This window comes from Triticum urartu, chromosome 7A (assembly GCF_056163025.1).
Source record: "Triticum urartu cultivar PI428250 chromosome 7A, HENAU_Tu73, whole genome shotgun sequence".
Classification (NCBI taxonomy): Eukaryota; Viridiplantae; Streptophyta; class Magnoliopsida; order Poales; family Poaceae; genus Triticum; species Triticum urartu.
In genome coordinates, this window is record NC_141879.1 from 22,946,187 (window position 1) to 22,962,872 (window position 16,686).

At 49.0% G+C, this 16,686-nt stretch overlaps 1 protein-coding gene across 1 annotated transcript in view; it reads right to left on the reverse strand.

The window, feature by feature from the left end:
* The window catches only part of LOC147957115 (uncharacterized), a 113,503-nt gene that overhangs the window by 95,416 nt on the left and 1,401 nt on the right, over positions 1 to 16,686 (reverse strand). Inside the window, exons 5-10 of the mRNA XM_087537555.1 lie at positions 7,947 to 8,018; positions 7,128 to 7,272; positions 6,553 to 6,990; positions 974 to 1,092; positions 816 to 870; positions 56 to 239 (exon numbers count right to left, since the gene is read on the reverse strand). Coding sequence (XP_087393681.1) covers positions 56 to 239; positions 816 to 870; positions 974 to 1,092; positions 6,553 to 6,561 — 367 coding nt within the window. The 5' untranslated portion in view covers positions 6,562 to 6,990; positions 7,128 to 7,272; positions 7,947 to 8,018. The remainder of the gene's footprint in view (positions 1 to 55; positions 240 to 815; positions 871 to 973; positions 1,093 to 6,552; positions 6,991 to 7,127; positions 7,273 to 7,946; positions 8,019 to 16,686) is intronic.

Consider the following 16,686-nt stretch of genomic DNA (forward strand, 5'->3'; position numbering starts at 1 on the left):
TAGGATAAAACCCAGAAATACTGAATGGATCTACTTATGGAATTGAAGGTAATACCTTTGAATCTCTTTATGGAGTCCATTCTTGTTTCATAATTATACACATGGATGAAACCATCATATGTCCCAGCCACAAACCATCGCCTCCTTGTAATGAATTTAACAAAATAAACATCATGTTGGGTGTTGATATCCAGAGAGACATCTGTTTCCTCCCAGGTGTTAATCGAAGACATCATTCTCTGACGATAATAACAGATGGTTTTTTGTTAATTCAACGCAAGGAAAATGCTACATAGTGATTTGCTAATACAATGGAGTTTTTTTTGTGACGACACTATTGATTTAGCACTTGTAATCCCATAACCATCACAAGAAAACAGACATGCAGTGTGGTGATTGTTGTTAGGCTGACTGATAGGTGCTAGGGTCCTACCGGGTCTCGACCGTAGGTAGGGGTGAGAGGTGGGTTGGCGAGAGGTTGGGCGCGGCCGGCTGCGCGTCGGCGCCGTGATCGCGCGGAAGGAGGAGGTGGTGGTGGTGAGAGGCGGCTAGGGTTTAGGGTTCCGGCTCCTAAGGGGAGCCGGGCAATAGTTATGACTTATTGCTTAATTCCAAAAGGTAGCCTTACATCTGTTTATATAATCCTTGCTGCTAATAAAAATAAGATAAGTTGGGCTAAGCCCCTAACTAGACGTGCCCAATGGGCCTCCTCCGGCTATAAGTGACGCCGGTCATAACACTGACACCAAAGGCGACCATTACCAAACATAAGTATACAACTGGACTATGGTACTGGAAGTAATGCATTAACTTGCCTGTGTGCTGCACTTCCATATAGAAACATCTCCGTGGCGATCACCCGTTATAATCCTGTGTGACGAGAATAGATTTAGTGATAGGGCCTTAGCATCCAAATGACTCGCTTGAAGAAAGGATAAACTATTAAAATGCCCATATTATTCTATGCACCCACCATGACAATGTCGGATCAGCGTCTAGGGAACACAGTGCACCAGAAGAATCCTTGGCAGGGTGGAACAAACCCCATATTTTTATTAAAGGTCGGATTACGTTTTCTCCAGTTGATACATTCTGCAAATTTTGACGGGTTAATTCTAAACAAATCCGCTCCCCGTTATTTTGATGGAAACTCAAAACAAGAAGAAAACAGTAGGAATAACAGGTAGTTAGCAAAGTTTGGCCTTCTTAATGAAGCTATCAGATGCCACAAAAAATCAACTCTTTGTTTTAATTTTGTTAGAGTTATAATATAAGTCATGTACCCCTTTGTATTTATCCCGTTGTATAAGGGGTTTTCTGCATATGTTCCACACCTGTACATGTATATATATATCGGCCTATGGCCTCATGGAAATACAAGTTGCATATTCCTAACATGGTATTAGAGCATTAGGTTTTTTTTAGCACGGGCAACTCGTGCGATCCAACCCTGTGCCGCCGGCCTTCTCCTTTGTCCGGTTGTGCTGTTCTGGCGTTGATCTCCTGCGGCCTCTTCCGTCGCGTCGCAGCCGCTGCCGCTGCTTCTTCCATTGGTCAACACCCTCCCTCCCATGCTCGATCTCCATCTGCCTGAAGCCCTGATCCAGTGGGAGGATCCAACCGCCAGGTCCCGCCCGTGATCCAGCTGCCCGGTCCTGCCCGTGACCCAGCCACCAGGTCCCGCCCACGATCCAGCCACTGCTGCAGCTGGGTCCCAACTGCTCTCGATCAGTCGCCAGGTCCCGATTGAGACTCCTGATCGTTGGCCACCACTGATTCCTTGGGCCTGATCGAGACTCCTGCCGCAGCTGCAGATCCAGGCTCTTGATTATCGGTCTAAAAAAAAGGGCGCGATGTCTCTGTCCTCGGGCTATGTTGCTGTCCCTCGCTGTCCGGTGATCTTTGATGGTACTAACTACACCGAGTTTACTGGCTTCATGCGCATTCACATGCGTGGCATCCGTCTTTGGGGTGTTCTTTCTGGCGAGGTCTGCTGTCCGCCACGTCCAGTTCCTCCGGTGGCCCCTACTCCGCCAACTCCATCGGTTCTTCCTACGGATGCTAATCAGGCCGCCAAGGATGCGGCTAAGGTTGCTGATGAGGCTGCTGATCGTGCTTATGATGAGAGGGTTTTGGCTTATGAGGAGGCTCTTCAGACGTATCATGGTGCTCTGTCTGTTTACACCCGGTGGCTTGATGATGATGCTCGTGCTGCCGCTGTTCTCACTGCTAGTGTTCTGCCTCAGTTTGCTTCTGAATTTCTGGGTCTTTCTACTGTCTTTGAGATGTGGACCCGTCTTCGTGAGCGCTATCGGCCCTCTGGTGATGCCTTATACCTCTCTGTGATCCGTCAGGAGCATGCTCTTCAGCAGGGCGACTCTACTATTGATGACTTCTATGCACAGAGTTCTGCTATCTGGCGCCAGCTTGATTCTCTTCGTAGTGCTGGGTGTCGTACCTGCCCCTGTTGCCAGGCTGTCTAGGCCAATTTGGAGTTTCATCGCGTCTATGAGTTCTTGTCTCGGCTCCGTAAGGAGTTTGAGCCCCGGCGTGCTCAGTTGTTTGCTCGTGGCCGTATTTCTCTCATGGAGGCGCTTTCTGAGATTCGTGCTAAGGAGACTCGCTTACGTGGTGCTGGTTTGCTGGAGGTTCCCTCTGTGCTCGCTACTCGTGCTCCTACGCCACTTGCTCCACCGACCCCTTCTCGCTCGAGTGCTCCGCCGCTCTTGCCCACTCCTTCTGGACGCGCAGGTCGCCCCCGTCCACATTGCGCCTATTGCAACAATGATGGTCATCTTGAGTCTCAGTGCTACACGAAGAAGAAACACCTGCGCAAGGCTCGATCATCATCTTCCGGGACTTCGTCATCTACCTCGACAGCTTCAGCCATTGCTTTGACTGAGCAGGATATTCTGAGACTTAAGCGTCTGCTCACGGCTTCAGGTTCTTCCTCGACGGGTACTGCCGGTTCTGTGACTGATGCTTCCCGCACTGAGCAATCACCCTCTACACAGTCAGGTACATCCCCCTGGGTTCTGGACTCTGGAGCTTCTTTTCATATGTCTTCTCATTCTTCCACTTTGTCCTCTCTTCGATCACTGGATTCTCCTATTCATGTCTTCACTGCTGATGGTACTCCACCTTCTGTTGCTAGTAGAGGCAATCTTACTACTCCTTCTTATTCTGTTCCTGATGTTGCTCATGTTCCTCGACTTACCATGAATTTGTTTTCTGCTGGTCAACTTACAGATTCTGGTTGTCGCGTCATCCTTGACGTTGACTCTTGTTCTGTCCAGGACCGTCACACGCACACTCTGGTTGGGGCTGGCCCTCGCCGCCGTGATTCTCAGGGTCTTTGGGAGTTGGACTGGCTTCATGTTCCTTCTGCTGCCACCACCATTGCCAGTTCTTCCGCTTCTGTCGCCTCCGTCACTGGTTCCTTCCAGCAGTGGCATCATTGACTTGGTCATCTGTGTGGTTCTCGGTTGTCTTCTTTAGTTCGTCGAGGCCTTCTGGGGTCTGTCTCAAGAGATGTCTCTTTAAAGTGTCAGGGTTGTCATCTTGGCAAGCAGATTCAGTTACCATATTCACATAGTGAGTCAGTGTCTAAGCGTCCTTTCGATTTAGTCCATTCTGATGTATGGGGTCCGGCCCCTTTCGCTTCGAAAGGTGGTCATAAATACTATATTATTTTCATAAATGATTTCTCTCGTTACACATGGCTTTATTTCATGACTTCTCGTTCTGAGGTGTTGTCTATTTATAAGCGTTTTGCTGCCATGGTTCATACTCAGTTCTCTTCACCCATTCGTGTTTTTCGTGCTGACTCCGCTGGCGAGTATATCTCTAACATGTTGCGTGGTGTTCTTGCTGAGCACGGGACTCTCTCTCAATTCTCTTGTCCTGGTGCTCATGCTCAGAATGGTGTGGCTGAGCGAAAGCATCGACATCTTCTTGAGATGGCTCATGCATTGATGATTGCTGCCTCTCTCCCGCCTCATTTTTGGGCTGAGGCCGTCTCCACATCCACCTATCTTATCAATATACAGCCTTCCGCTGCTCTACAGGGTGGTGTTCCTTTCGAGTGACTTTTTGATCGTTCTCCCGATTATTCGATGCTTCGCTCGTTTGGTTGTGTTTGCTATGTTCTTCTTGCCCCTCGCGAACGCACCAAACTGACCGCTCAGTCTGTTGAGTGTGTCTTCTTAGGCTACAGTGATGAGCATAAGGGCTATCGTTGTTGGGATCCTATTGGTCGTCGGATGCGTATCTCTCGAGATGTGACTTTTGAAGAGTCTCGTCCCTTCTACCCACGCCCATCTTCCTCGACTTTTTCAGTGCAGGATATCTCTTTCCTCACTTTTCCTGACTCACCTATCACTCCCGCCGAGACTGTACCTCTCCGTTCCACTTCCTCTCCTTCTCCACATCTAGTTGATTTGCAGCCACCATCATCCCCGGTCTCCTCGCCTTGCATGTCACCGGGTTCTCCACCTTCATCTCCGGTGACTTCCTCCCCGGTCTCCTCTCCCAGCCTATCACCGGATTCTACACCTTCATCTCCGGTGACTTCTTCGTCGCCACCCCCTGATTCTACCTTGCCGATTCCTCCTTCTATTATTCCATCTTTTCCTCAGCATTACACTCGTCGTTCACGACCAGTTGATGCCTCTGTGGATGGGTCGTCATCTTCCTCTCAGCCTACTTATGGCTTGCGTTCTCGTCCTCGTCCGCCTGTTGATCGCTTTGGATTTCCCACCGCTGGTGCTGCTGTTCTTGAGCCGACTTCTTACCGTCAGGCTGTTGTTCATCCTGAATGGCAGTTTGCGATGGCAGAGGAGATTGCTGCTCTTGAACGCACTGGTACCTGGGATCTTGTTTCTCTTCCTCCCGGAGTCCGTCCGATCACTTGTAAGTGGGTCTACAAGGTTAAGACTCGCTCCGATGGTTCTCTTGAGCGTCACAAAGCTCGTCTTGTGGCTCGTGGTTTTCAGCAGGAGCATGGTCGTGATTATGACGAGACTTTTGCTCCTGTGGCTCATATGACCACTGTTCGTACACTTCTTGCCGTTGCCTTTGCACGCCACTGGTCTATATCTCAGCTTGATGTTAATAATGCCTTTCTTAATGGTGAGCTGCGTGAGGAGGTGTACATGCAGCCACCACCTGGGTATTCTGTTCCTGATGGCATGGTATGTCGTCTTCGTCACTCTCTCTATGGCCTTAAGCAAGTCCCCCCGTGCCTGGTTTGAGCGCTTTGCCTCTGTGATCACTGCTGCTGGTTTTTTAGCCAGTGCTCATGATCCAGCATTGTTTATTCACCTTTCTCCTCATGGACGGACTCTTCTGCTTCTTTATGTTGATGACATGATCATCACGGGGGATGACCCCGAGTATATTGCCTTTGTAAAGGCCCGTCTTAGTGAGCAGTTTCTTATGTCTGATCTTGGACCTCTTCGCTACTTTCTTGGGATTGAAGTCTCTTCTACCTCTGATGGCTTTTTTATCTCCCAGGAAAAGTATATCCAGGATCTTCTTGCTCGTGCTGCTCTTACTGACGAGCGCGTTGTTGAGACTCCTATGGAGCTCAATGTTCACCTCCATGCTACTGATGGTGATCCTCTCCCTGATCCGACGCGTTATCGTCATCTTGTTGGCAGTCTTGTCTATCTAGCTGTCACTCGTCCGGACATCTCTTATCCGGTTCATATTCTGAGTCAGTTTGTCTCTGCCCCCACCTCGGTTCACTATAGTCATCTCCTTCGTGTTCTTCGCTATCTTCGAGGCACGATCTCTCACCGTCTATTCTTTCCTCGCTCCAGTTCTTTACAGCTCCAGGCCTATTCGGATGCTACATGGGCTAGTGATCCTTCCGATCGCCGTTCACTTTCTGCTTACTGTGTTTTTCTTGGTGGTTCTCTCATTGCCTGGAAGACGAAGAAACAGCTTGCAGTTTCCCGTTCGAGTGCCGAGGCTGAGTTGCGAGCAATGGCTCTTTTGACGGCAGAAGTGACTTGGTTACGGTGGTTACTTCAGGATTTTGGTGTTTCTGTCACTACACCGACTCTGCTTTTATCTGACAGTACACGTACTATCAGCATTGCACGCGATCCTGTGAAGCATGAGCTCACCAAGCATATTGGTGTTGATGCGTTCTATGTGCGCGCTGCTGTGCAGGATCAGGTTATTGCTCTTCAGTATGTGCCTTCCGAGTTACAGTTGGCGGATTTCCTGACGAAGGCTCAGACTAGAGCACAACATGGCTTTTATCTCTCCAAACTCAGTGTTGTTCATCCACCATGAGTTTGAGGGGGGGTGTTAGAGTTATAATATAAGTCATGTACCCCTTTGTATTTATCCCGTTGTATAAGGGGTTTCCTGCATATGTTCCACACCTGTACATGTATATATATAACGGCCTATGGCCTCATGGGAATACAAGTTGCATATTCCTAACAAATTTAACATAAAAAGAAGTAAGACAGACAAAAGTAACAAATTGAATGGTAAAAATGAGAAGAAATATATACTTTTTGACTTAGAAAATCTCACCTTAGACATTGCCTATCCTTGTAGAGACAAAGCAGCTTTGAGTTTCACCTCATGCACCGTATTCCCTGTCTCTTTGGCATCCCCAAAAAACAGATCACATGCGGATTGATCTTCGAATGTATATATGTACTTATCCCCAGATATACTGCTCTGCAGGATCAGATTGAATTTTTGTTCTTTTTTTAGATTCGGTCGCTCTCTCATTGTCACAATGAGAGTGTAAGTGGATCTCGGTGGCACAATTCCCCCTAAGGGCATCTTTGCAAAGGGCTCTGGCCACCACGTCGGTCCCTCTTCTGTACTAAGTCTAAATGCCACATGTTTATCTGTGTTGTTTGTTAGGTGCAGTGAGCACGGGATCAACTTGTGGGCTTGGAAGGGGAAGTGGAGCTTCAGCGTGTGGACATGAAGAAGTTCGTTTGACCCTTTGGTTATCACCTGAAGGAGAACAACATTGGAATGGTTAAGCTTCGTACTTCCACTTGAAAAGAGTTTAGTCAGGAAAAGAGAGTTGATCATTTTCTTAGGCTATGTAGTTCGAATTCAGTGAGTCTGTTTCAAAACAGTTTACTCACCTCAGAATTTGTGACTTCTGGTCTCGTATCAGCGCATAACTGTGGTGCACTAGACTCCATTGAGTCCTTCTGATATTTCTCATTTTCAATATCCAGGATTGTTAATGCACCTTCTTGCCCAATCACATAAAGACACCTTGGTTTACTAGCATAACAGGAAGTGAGAATAATGTAAGAAGTGTGGTACAGGAATGAAAAAGAATGGTGATTATTTCACAGACATACTTTTGAATTGTTTATACGGAGCAATAAATTTTGCTTGTGCGCGGAAGGCTAGCTTGCCCCTCCATTATAGAAATAGGCAATTCCTTCTCACAAAATTAGAAGATGTAAATAGTTTTTTCGCCTGCCTTCTGCACATGGCTGAACCAAGCACTGATGGATGTCATCCATGTTGGTGCAATCATCGTGGGTTTGATGAATTGACCTGATAAAAGGTCCAATGTTTTTGAAAGGGAACCTGGCATTATATGCGCTACCAACAGCGGCCGGCCGAAACAGACGTACATGAGATGGATGTGGCTATGTTTTAGATGATGCACATAAATAGGCATGAGTTCATTGAGGTGTAGCAGCTAAGATATTTGTTGTGTAGCACAGTAACTAATTGCAGATCTAATCTCAGCTGGTATTAAGCAGATGATTAATAAATTATGTAAGTACCCTTTCTCTAAGTTCTAGCGGGGTGTACCGAAAGACGCCTCCTCAAGTGGATGCATGTGCGCAATATATTCTATCAATACTTGATTACTTTCCGCTTATACTGCAGTTTGCAATTCTCTTAGGCAGTAAAAGAAGGCAAAGGAGAAAATTGATTACCTTTTTGATACCGTCAAACATGCAATGCCCCGTAAATCTCCTCCATAACCATAGTCAAGGACTCCCTTAAGCCTGTGGGAAGGAAGCACTCATTTAAGAAGTCATAAGAGCAATAATGAGTCATGAAAAGTAATTAAATATTCTGTTAAGAAATATCCAATTTGATTACAGAAAGAGAAAAACAATGAACCATCCTGCACCACGATATGGGATAAGCAACAATCTAAACGACAGATATTTTTGTTGGTAGACCGCTTAGTTTGCTGTGGCGGCTGGCTGGATGTGGCTTGACCACAGGCTAGATCTGAGCTGAAGCAGGCCATGGCGGCCAGGCAGCATATATGGTGGCAGAAGCTGGTAGGTGTTGCCCTGGGGCACATGGCTACCATTGACGAGACGAGGTGTTTAAATTGTTAAGGAGTATTAGTATTGGTAGTAGTATTAGTATTGGTGGTGTCGGTATTAGTCTAGATTCCTTCCTTGCACCCCATTGACTATGCAATACAATCAAGTTGCTCCCCTAACATGGTATAAGTATAACAAGCCCAGGTATAAGCTTTTTTTTTCTCCTGGGACCGCAAATCGTCCATCTCCTTTGCCGGTGGATCCCCCAGTCTCTACCTCGACCAGTGAGACCGATTACTGATCTTTAGTTTTGAATGAAGCTGCTCATGGCCGCCGCCCACGACAGCAATCATGCTGTTTTTCCCGCCCAGACCTCCCACTTCTCTACGTCATTGCCCCTAGTTTATCTGCATGAAACCTCCATCTATAAGCAGCTGCCCGAGGATCCCTAATCCCCCGACTGCCGACTTGACGCCTCCAGCCGCCTCATGGTGGTCCACCCCACTACCGTCGCCCCCACAACGCCAAAACGCCACCAGCCTGGCCGCCCTCATGCCCTGCCAGCTGCACCTACAAAGCGCCTATGTCTTGTGTCGAGCCCGCCACAGCCACCCGTCTGTAGCACCGCTGGTAGACGACTCTCCGTGCAGGCCCCACCTCCCCCATCGGGTGCACCATTGCTCCTGCATCGCTCGATCACGAACCAAAGCCCGTGTCTCTGACTTGGCCGCCATATAAGGCCAGGTCACCACAACTGGCAGCTAGATTCAATGTTATATGGGAGCCGCCTACTACCGTCCATCAAATGGGCCTCCAGGCGGCTGCTGTCGGCTGCTACCCTGGTAGCCGCCACTTGCTGACCGCCGCTGCTCTATAGAGTTCCGCCTTGCATGCGTGTGTGTCTGCCTCTCCTCTGTTTTTCTGAAACATGGCCGGCTTTTGTGAAGTAGGTAATGGAGAAATGTAACACCGTTCAGTTGGATCCAGAACCGTTTGGCCCTACGAGATTCCACAAAGAAAAACACTAGAAGAGAAAAAGAAAAGAAAACAGCAGTTACAATGTCATCAACTCCCGCTGCTCCTCGCCCATGCACTTTCCCTTGCGCTTGCTGCTTTCGGGATGTGACATTTACTCTTTTGGCGGCTTCCGCATGACGGTCGTGCTACATCGCATCCCGATGTTGATGGTCGGTTTTCTCCAGGTGGTGCCACGTCGACCACTTTAGCTCTGCGTCCGCTATTTTATTCTTCACCAACAGATTCGCCGCTGCTCCTACCTGGCATCTCACATGCACGGCTTCCTCCGCAGCCACCCCTGCAGACACGAAGGCTCCTCGCCAGCATCTCACCACTTCAGCTCCTCTTCCGCCATATTGTTCTTCACCGGCTGAATTGTCGTTGGTCCTCACCGACATCTCACCTACGCGGCCTCCTACGGTCCTACCCAGCCTACCCTGCAAACACAATGGCTCTTGCATCACCGTCTAGTATGTGTATTCTAGCTTTCTATTTTCCCGCAATGTCCACCAAGTCAGTTGCTCTTTCATGTTTATTAGGTCATGCAAGACCGCCAGACCTTTATTCCGGACATCCTTCTCTTCTGGTTCTTGTCTTCTCTGTAAAACAATTGTGACCTTTCTGGTCCTGGTTATATTTTATAGGATTTTATGTTGCAATGTTTTGCATTGTTGTTGATCTACGCCCATTCTCTTGCCATTGAGCTTCTTTTGCTGCTGATTTCTTGTGTTGTTATCTCTTTCGGCATGCTTCTTCTATCCCACTTTGTCTTGACTCAACATTGTTTGTGTTATACTTATTCAAATGCAATGTTATTGCATACTCTTTAATATTGTTCTATTATATTATATATTTTCCCCGTGGGCTGCAAGACAATCAAGTTGCTCCTCTGACAACAATGACCAGAAGCGATGCAATGTTGTCTTCTCTTCCAATGAAATCTCCTTTTTTGTAGAAAACACAAAGCTTGTGCCTCGATGCATTGATAGAAAGAATATAGTTAGGAGGCTAGGACAAGGCCAAATAACTGACCACTGAGGACAAAATCATACAAACAATCACCGGACACCGCAAACTACCCCGTCCTAGAAGCCAACCACACAAGTCAAAATCTCTTTTGGCCGCTAGTTATATGTGCCTGCTGGTAGAGAGCTCGATAGAAACGTTGGCGGTTGACATCAAGGTGTTATTCTCTCCGGGTGAAAAACCAACAATTTAGCCTTCCGACTAGATAAGGCAGCGGCAACGTCCACACATCATTTCCTTTTTGAAGATGTTAACTTGAAGTTCTGCTTCAAGGGTGATTGCCTCAAGTCTGCCTTAACTTGGACCAGCCAACATTGTGGATTGTCAACCTCTGTTGGATCTGCTGCTAGATCTCTAGATGGTGCTGTTAGATGTGTATAGCCCTTTTCGGTTTATCCCCATTGTATAAGGGGTCTCTTGCACTTTACCATACACATGTATATGTATTGGCCTTTGGCCCTCCTGTGAATGCAGTTGCTGTTTATCCAACATGGTATCAGATGTTAGGTTCCTCCCTCTCCCGCACGCTGCAACTCCGTGCTAGCTCTCCTCCCCCGATTCGCTCCGTCCCCTTGCCGTCCGGCTGACGTCTCTCTACCCGATTCAGGCCGCCCCCGACCCGAGCTCCGCCCATCGCCGCGGTTCCGACCGGGACCTGCTTGTCCCATGCATGGCAGCCTCCCCATCAGGCTCAACCGCCTCCCATGCACGGCCGGGGCCCTCCTTGCCGCTCGTCCACCTCTCGCCGCGGATCCGCCCTGGCGCTCCCGGCCACTTCTGCCCCTCGTTGCGGATCCGTCGGGATCCGCCCCGGCCGCGGCTGCTGCTGCTTTGTCCGGTCGGGATCCGCCCCGGTGCGGCTGCTGCTGCAGTTCGTTGACTCCTCGAGTGCTGTTGCTCTGTTCGGCGCCGAAGCCTCCGAGAGCCTCTCGTGAGCAGCCTCTCGATCCGAATACTGTTCGGGCCCCTCGCTCCGGATATAGTTCGGGTGTTCCGCGTTGACCAAAAAAAAGGCGACGAGCAGAGTGACTCCCTCATGTCCTCTTCGGGCTATGTCGTTGTTCCTCTGTGCTCGGTGATCTTCGATGGCACCAACTATGCCGAGTTTGCGGGTTTCATGCGTATTCACATGCGCGGTCTTCTGCTGTGGGGAGTTCTCTCTGGCGAGGTACCCTGTCCGCCCTGCCCTGTTGCTCCGGTGGCTCCTGTTCCACCAGTACCACCGGTGCTTGCTGCTGAGGCTTCTCAGGCTGATTGGGATGCAGCTAAGACTCTTGATGATGATGTCGTTGCTGCCTACAATCAGCAGGTATCTGCATATTCCGATGCTCTTTCTGTCTACCGGGATGATCTGTCTGCTTACATTCAGTGGTGCAATGATGATGCTCGTGCTGCTGCTGTTCTCACTGCGAGTGTCCTCCCTCAGTTTGCTTCGGAGTTCATGGGCCTCGGCACTGTTGCAGTGATGTGGTCTTATCTTTGTCAGCGCTGTCAGCCCTCTGGTGATACTCTATACCTCTCTGTAGTGCGTCAGGAGCATGCTCTTCAACAGGGTGACTCATCTGGTGATGAGTTCTACTCACAGTGCACTGCCATCTGGCGTCAGCATGACTCACTGCGGACAGTTGTTTGTGGCACTTGCCGTTGTTGCCAGACTACGAGGTCTGACTTGGAGTTTCAGAGGGTTCATGAGTTCTTATCTCGCCTCCGGTCTGAGTTTGAGCCTCGTCGTGCTCACTTGCTCGCTCGTGGTCGTGTTCCTCTTTCGGAGGTGCTTGTAGAGCTTTGTGCTAAGGAGACACGTCTCCGGTCTGCTGGTCTGCTTGTGGTTCCTACTGTTCTTGCTGCCCGAGCTCCTATGTCTTCTGCTCCACCGCTCCTGCCCACACCTCCAGGGGGGCGGGTTACCCTCCTTCAGGAGAGGGTCGGTCGCGCTCGCACACCTTCTATGGCTACTGCAACCGGCCAGGTCACCTAGAGTCAGATTGTCACAAGAAGCGAAGAGACCTGAAGCGCTCTTCTTCCAGTGGGACTCGTGCGCCTTCCTCGACTTTGTCACTCACTGACCAGGATATTATGCGTCTCAAGCGCATGTTAGCTTCATCTGGTTCTTCTTCGACGGGTTCTGTTGCCGCTGTGACAGCCACCACCACTCCGCCCCCGCCGGAGCCTACTCAGTCAGGTACATCCTCGTGGGTTCTGGATTCTGGAGCTTCTTTTCATATGTCTTCTGATTCTTCTACTTTATCTTCTCTTCGACCTCTTGATTTTCCTCTTAATGTTCTCACTGCCGATGGCACACCTCTTCCTGTTACTAGTCGTGGCATCCTTTCCACTCCGTCGTTTTCGGTTCCTAGTGTGTCTCATGTCCCACGTCTTACCATGAATCTTTTTTCCGCTACCCAACTTACTGATTCTGGCTGTTGTGTCATTCTTGATGCCGACTCTTGTTCTGTTCAGGATCGTCGCACTCAGGCTCTGGTTGGCGCTGGCCCTCGGCGCCGTGAGTCTGAGGGCCTTTGGGAGGTTGACTGGCTTCGTGTTCCTTCCGCTGCTGCCTCATATGCCAGCTCACATGCTCTTGCTGCCTCCTCTTCTGCGTCCTTCTAGCAGTGGCATCATTGACTTAGTCACATTTGTGGCTCTCGCTTGTCCTCATTAGTCCATCAAGGCGTCTTAGGGTCTGTCTCTGGTGATGTTTCGTTGCATTGTGATGGTTGTAGGCTTGGCAAACAGACTCAGTTACCTTATCCTACCAGTGAGTCTGTATCTCAACGTCCTTTTGACTTAGTTCATTCTGATGTATGGGGTCCTGCTCCTTTTGACTTGAAAGGGGGTCATCGCTACTATGTTCTGTTTATTGACGATTTCTCTCGCTACACTTGGCTTTATTGTATGAAATCTCGCAGCGAAGTTCTCCCCATATACAAGCGTTTAGCTGCCATGGTTCGCACTCAATTTTCCACGGTTGTTCGTATCTTCCGTGCTGACTCAACTGGAGAGTATATCTCTCATATGTTGTGTGGTTCCTTCTCCTCCGATGAGTCTCCCTACACCACCGGTGTCACCATCCCCTCCCTCCTCCTCTTCTCCCTTGTCTTCTCCCTCCCCACCCTCCTCCCCAGTCTTTCGCCCTCACTCTCCTTTTCCTCTCCACTACACTCGCCGTCCTCGTATTATGGCTGATCCTACTGATGTGCCCTCTACTTCCGGTGCACCTCCTCTCATGCCTTCACTGGTCCATAACCTTCACATTAGGCCTTGTCCCCCACCTGATCGCTATTCTCCTGACCACTATGGTCTCCCTTCCATTTCTGAGCCCACCACCTATCGGGCTGCCATGACTCAGCTGAATGGTAGCTTGCGATGGCCGAGGAGCTTGCGGTGCTTGAGCGAAATGGCACGTGGGATCTGGTTTCTCCTCCTTCTGGTGTTCGTCCCATCACGTGCAAGTGTGTCTATAAGACTAACACTCGCTCTGATGGTTCTCTTGAGCGTTACAAAGCTCGTCTTGTGGCTCGTGGCTTTCAGCAGGAACATGGGCGTGATTATGACGAGACTTTTGCTCATGTGGCCCACATGACCATTGTCCGCACTCTCCTTGCCGTGGCTTCTGTTCGTCATTGGCCTGTGTCTCAGCTCGACGTTCAGAACGCCTTTCTCAATGGCGAGTTGCATGAGGAGGTTTATATGCAGTCACCATCGGGGTACTATGCTCCTGAAGGTATGGTCTGTCGACTTCGCCACCCCCTCTATGGTCTGAAATAGGCCCCTCACGCCTGGTTTGAGCGATTTGCCTCTGTGGTGACTGCCGCTGGTTTCTTGCCCAGTGATCATGATCCCGCGTTGTTTGTTCACACCTCTCCTCGCGGTCGGACTCTTCTGCTTCTATGTTGATGACGTGATCATCACTGGTGATGACTCTGACTATATTGCCTTTGTTAAGGCCCGTCTTCGCGACCAGTTCCTCATGACTGATCTTGGTCCACTTCGATATTTTCTTGGGATTGAGATCTCCTCGACCTCTGATGGCTTCTACATCTCCCAGGAGAAATATATTCAGGATCTTCTTGCTCGTGCTACTCTTGGTGATGAGCGCACTGTTGTAAATCCTATGGAGCTCAACATTCAGCTCCGCGCCTCTGATGGGGACCCTCTCCCTAATCCCACTCGCTATCGTCACCTTGTTGGCAGTCTTGTCTATCTTGCTATTACGCATCCTGACATCTCCTATCCTGTCCACATCCTGAGTCAGTTCGTTTCCGCCCCCACCTCTGTCCACTATAGTCATCTCCTCCGTGTTCTACGATATCTTCGTGGCACGATCTCTCAGCGCCTTTTCTTTCCCCGCTCCAGCTCTTTTGAGCTCCAGGCCTACTCTGATGCTACCTGGGCTAGTGATCCCTCTGATCGACGCTCGCGGTCTGCTTATTGTGTCTTTCTTGGTGGCTCTCTTATTGCCTGGAAGACAAAGAAACAGACTGCAGTTTCTCGCTCGAGTACAGAGGCTGAGTTGCGAGCCATGGCTATGCTGAAGGCTGAGGTGATCTGGTTACAGTGGTTACTTGAGGATTTTGGTGTGTCTGTTACTACCTCGACTCCCTTATTGTCAGACAGTACTAGTGCTTTCAGTATTGTGTGTGACCCGGTGAAGCATGAGCTCACCAAGCACATCGGTGTGGATGCCCACTTTGTGCGTGCTGCTGTGCAGGATCAGACCCTCGCTCTTCACTATGTGCCCTCTGGGTTTCAGTTGGCGGACTTGCTCACGAAGGCACAGACTCGAGCGCAGCATAGTTTTCTTCTCTCCAAACTCAGTGTTGTTGATGCACCATGAGTTTGAGGGGGGTGTTAGATGTGTATAGCCCTTTTCGGTTTATCCCCATTGTATAAGGGGTCGCTTGCACTTTACCATACACATGTATATGTATTGGCCTTTGGCCCTCCTATGAATGCAGTTGCTGTTTATCCAACAGGTGCGACCCCATCTTCCATATCTTCCTTTCAGGCATATCACCTAATTCCTGACTCAGGTACTTCTTTCCGTATGACTATTTTTTCCCGAAAAGGAGGATAACCCCCGTTCTCTGCATCTATTAATGCACACAGCCATATGTTAGTTCCAACTAAGAGAACTAACCTGGTTAGTTTGACCCATATAAATCAGGGAGTAAAATAGATTGCTAGCCCTTCCTAATTTCGTGGCAATTCATAGTTGAATATTGCGAGATTCAGTTGTACAAGTTACATAATGAAATATGGAGTGCCACATAGGATGGTTGATTGGACAACAAGATATGACACATTTTACCATAATTGGTCACTTGTGATGAGAGTGGTAATTCCTCATGGCGGCCTCGTAGTGGCACGGGTGAGTTGCCAAGCGAAAGCTCTCTGCCTTGTCCTCAACGAGGCGACACCCATGGGTGCCGCACTCTTCTTGAAGACGTTGTTGTGGTTCTTCTCTCCGTATCATGGCTTCGGGTGAAGGTCTTTGTTCGTGTGGACTCGACAGCAGTGACGCTCTGCGCCGTTCTCCCTTTTGGGGGCATTGTCATGGAGTTTAGGTGTGCTATGTTGTAGCCTGGGCTGTGTTTAGTTCTCCCGGTGCTCTTTGCGCTGGCAGCATAGTCGCGTGCGTTCTTTGTCTGCCCGTTATCTTAGTATGGCTTTGTAAGAGGGCTACCTCACCATCTTGTATCGTTCGGCTGTGTACTTCTTCGGATGTTGCTTTACATATAAAGCGGGGCCAAAGCCTATTTCAAGAATTTAGGTAACCAGACTATGCAGGAATTAAACATGAAAGGGGTGCTCAACAATAATTAAGAGGAGGTGGCCATGCATGATCTTGTCACTGGCTAGAAGTTGAGAGATAAGGCAGGTCACAGTGAGGAGATACTAGTGTATGATACTATTTCCATAATGCATATTATCTTGTGTTGGTATTTTGGATTACCTAATTTATTGTTTTGTATGACCCATAGTAGCACTCCGATGCTACTTACTTACGAAGCCTTTTATCCCAAACAAGTTGGGGTAGGCTAGATATGAAACCCTTTCACGAGGACTTCCCATGAGGTCACCCATCCTAGTACTACTCTCGCTCAAATGGGTTTCATACCTATGGGACTGGCTAGTTTTTACGTTGGCTCGCCAAGCCTATCACAACCCTCCTCCTTTACCCGGGCTTGGGACCAGTTATGCCTAATGATACAATATTATGATATGATACTAGTATCATCTCTCTCCTGAATTAATACTATGCCATGTCATCAATATGCCGGTAAAAGCTTTAAATGGACTGACACATGAGAAACTGGCAGAAAACAAACACACTTAGGCTGGTCACAAT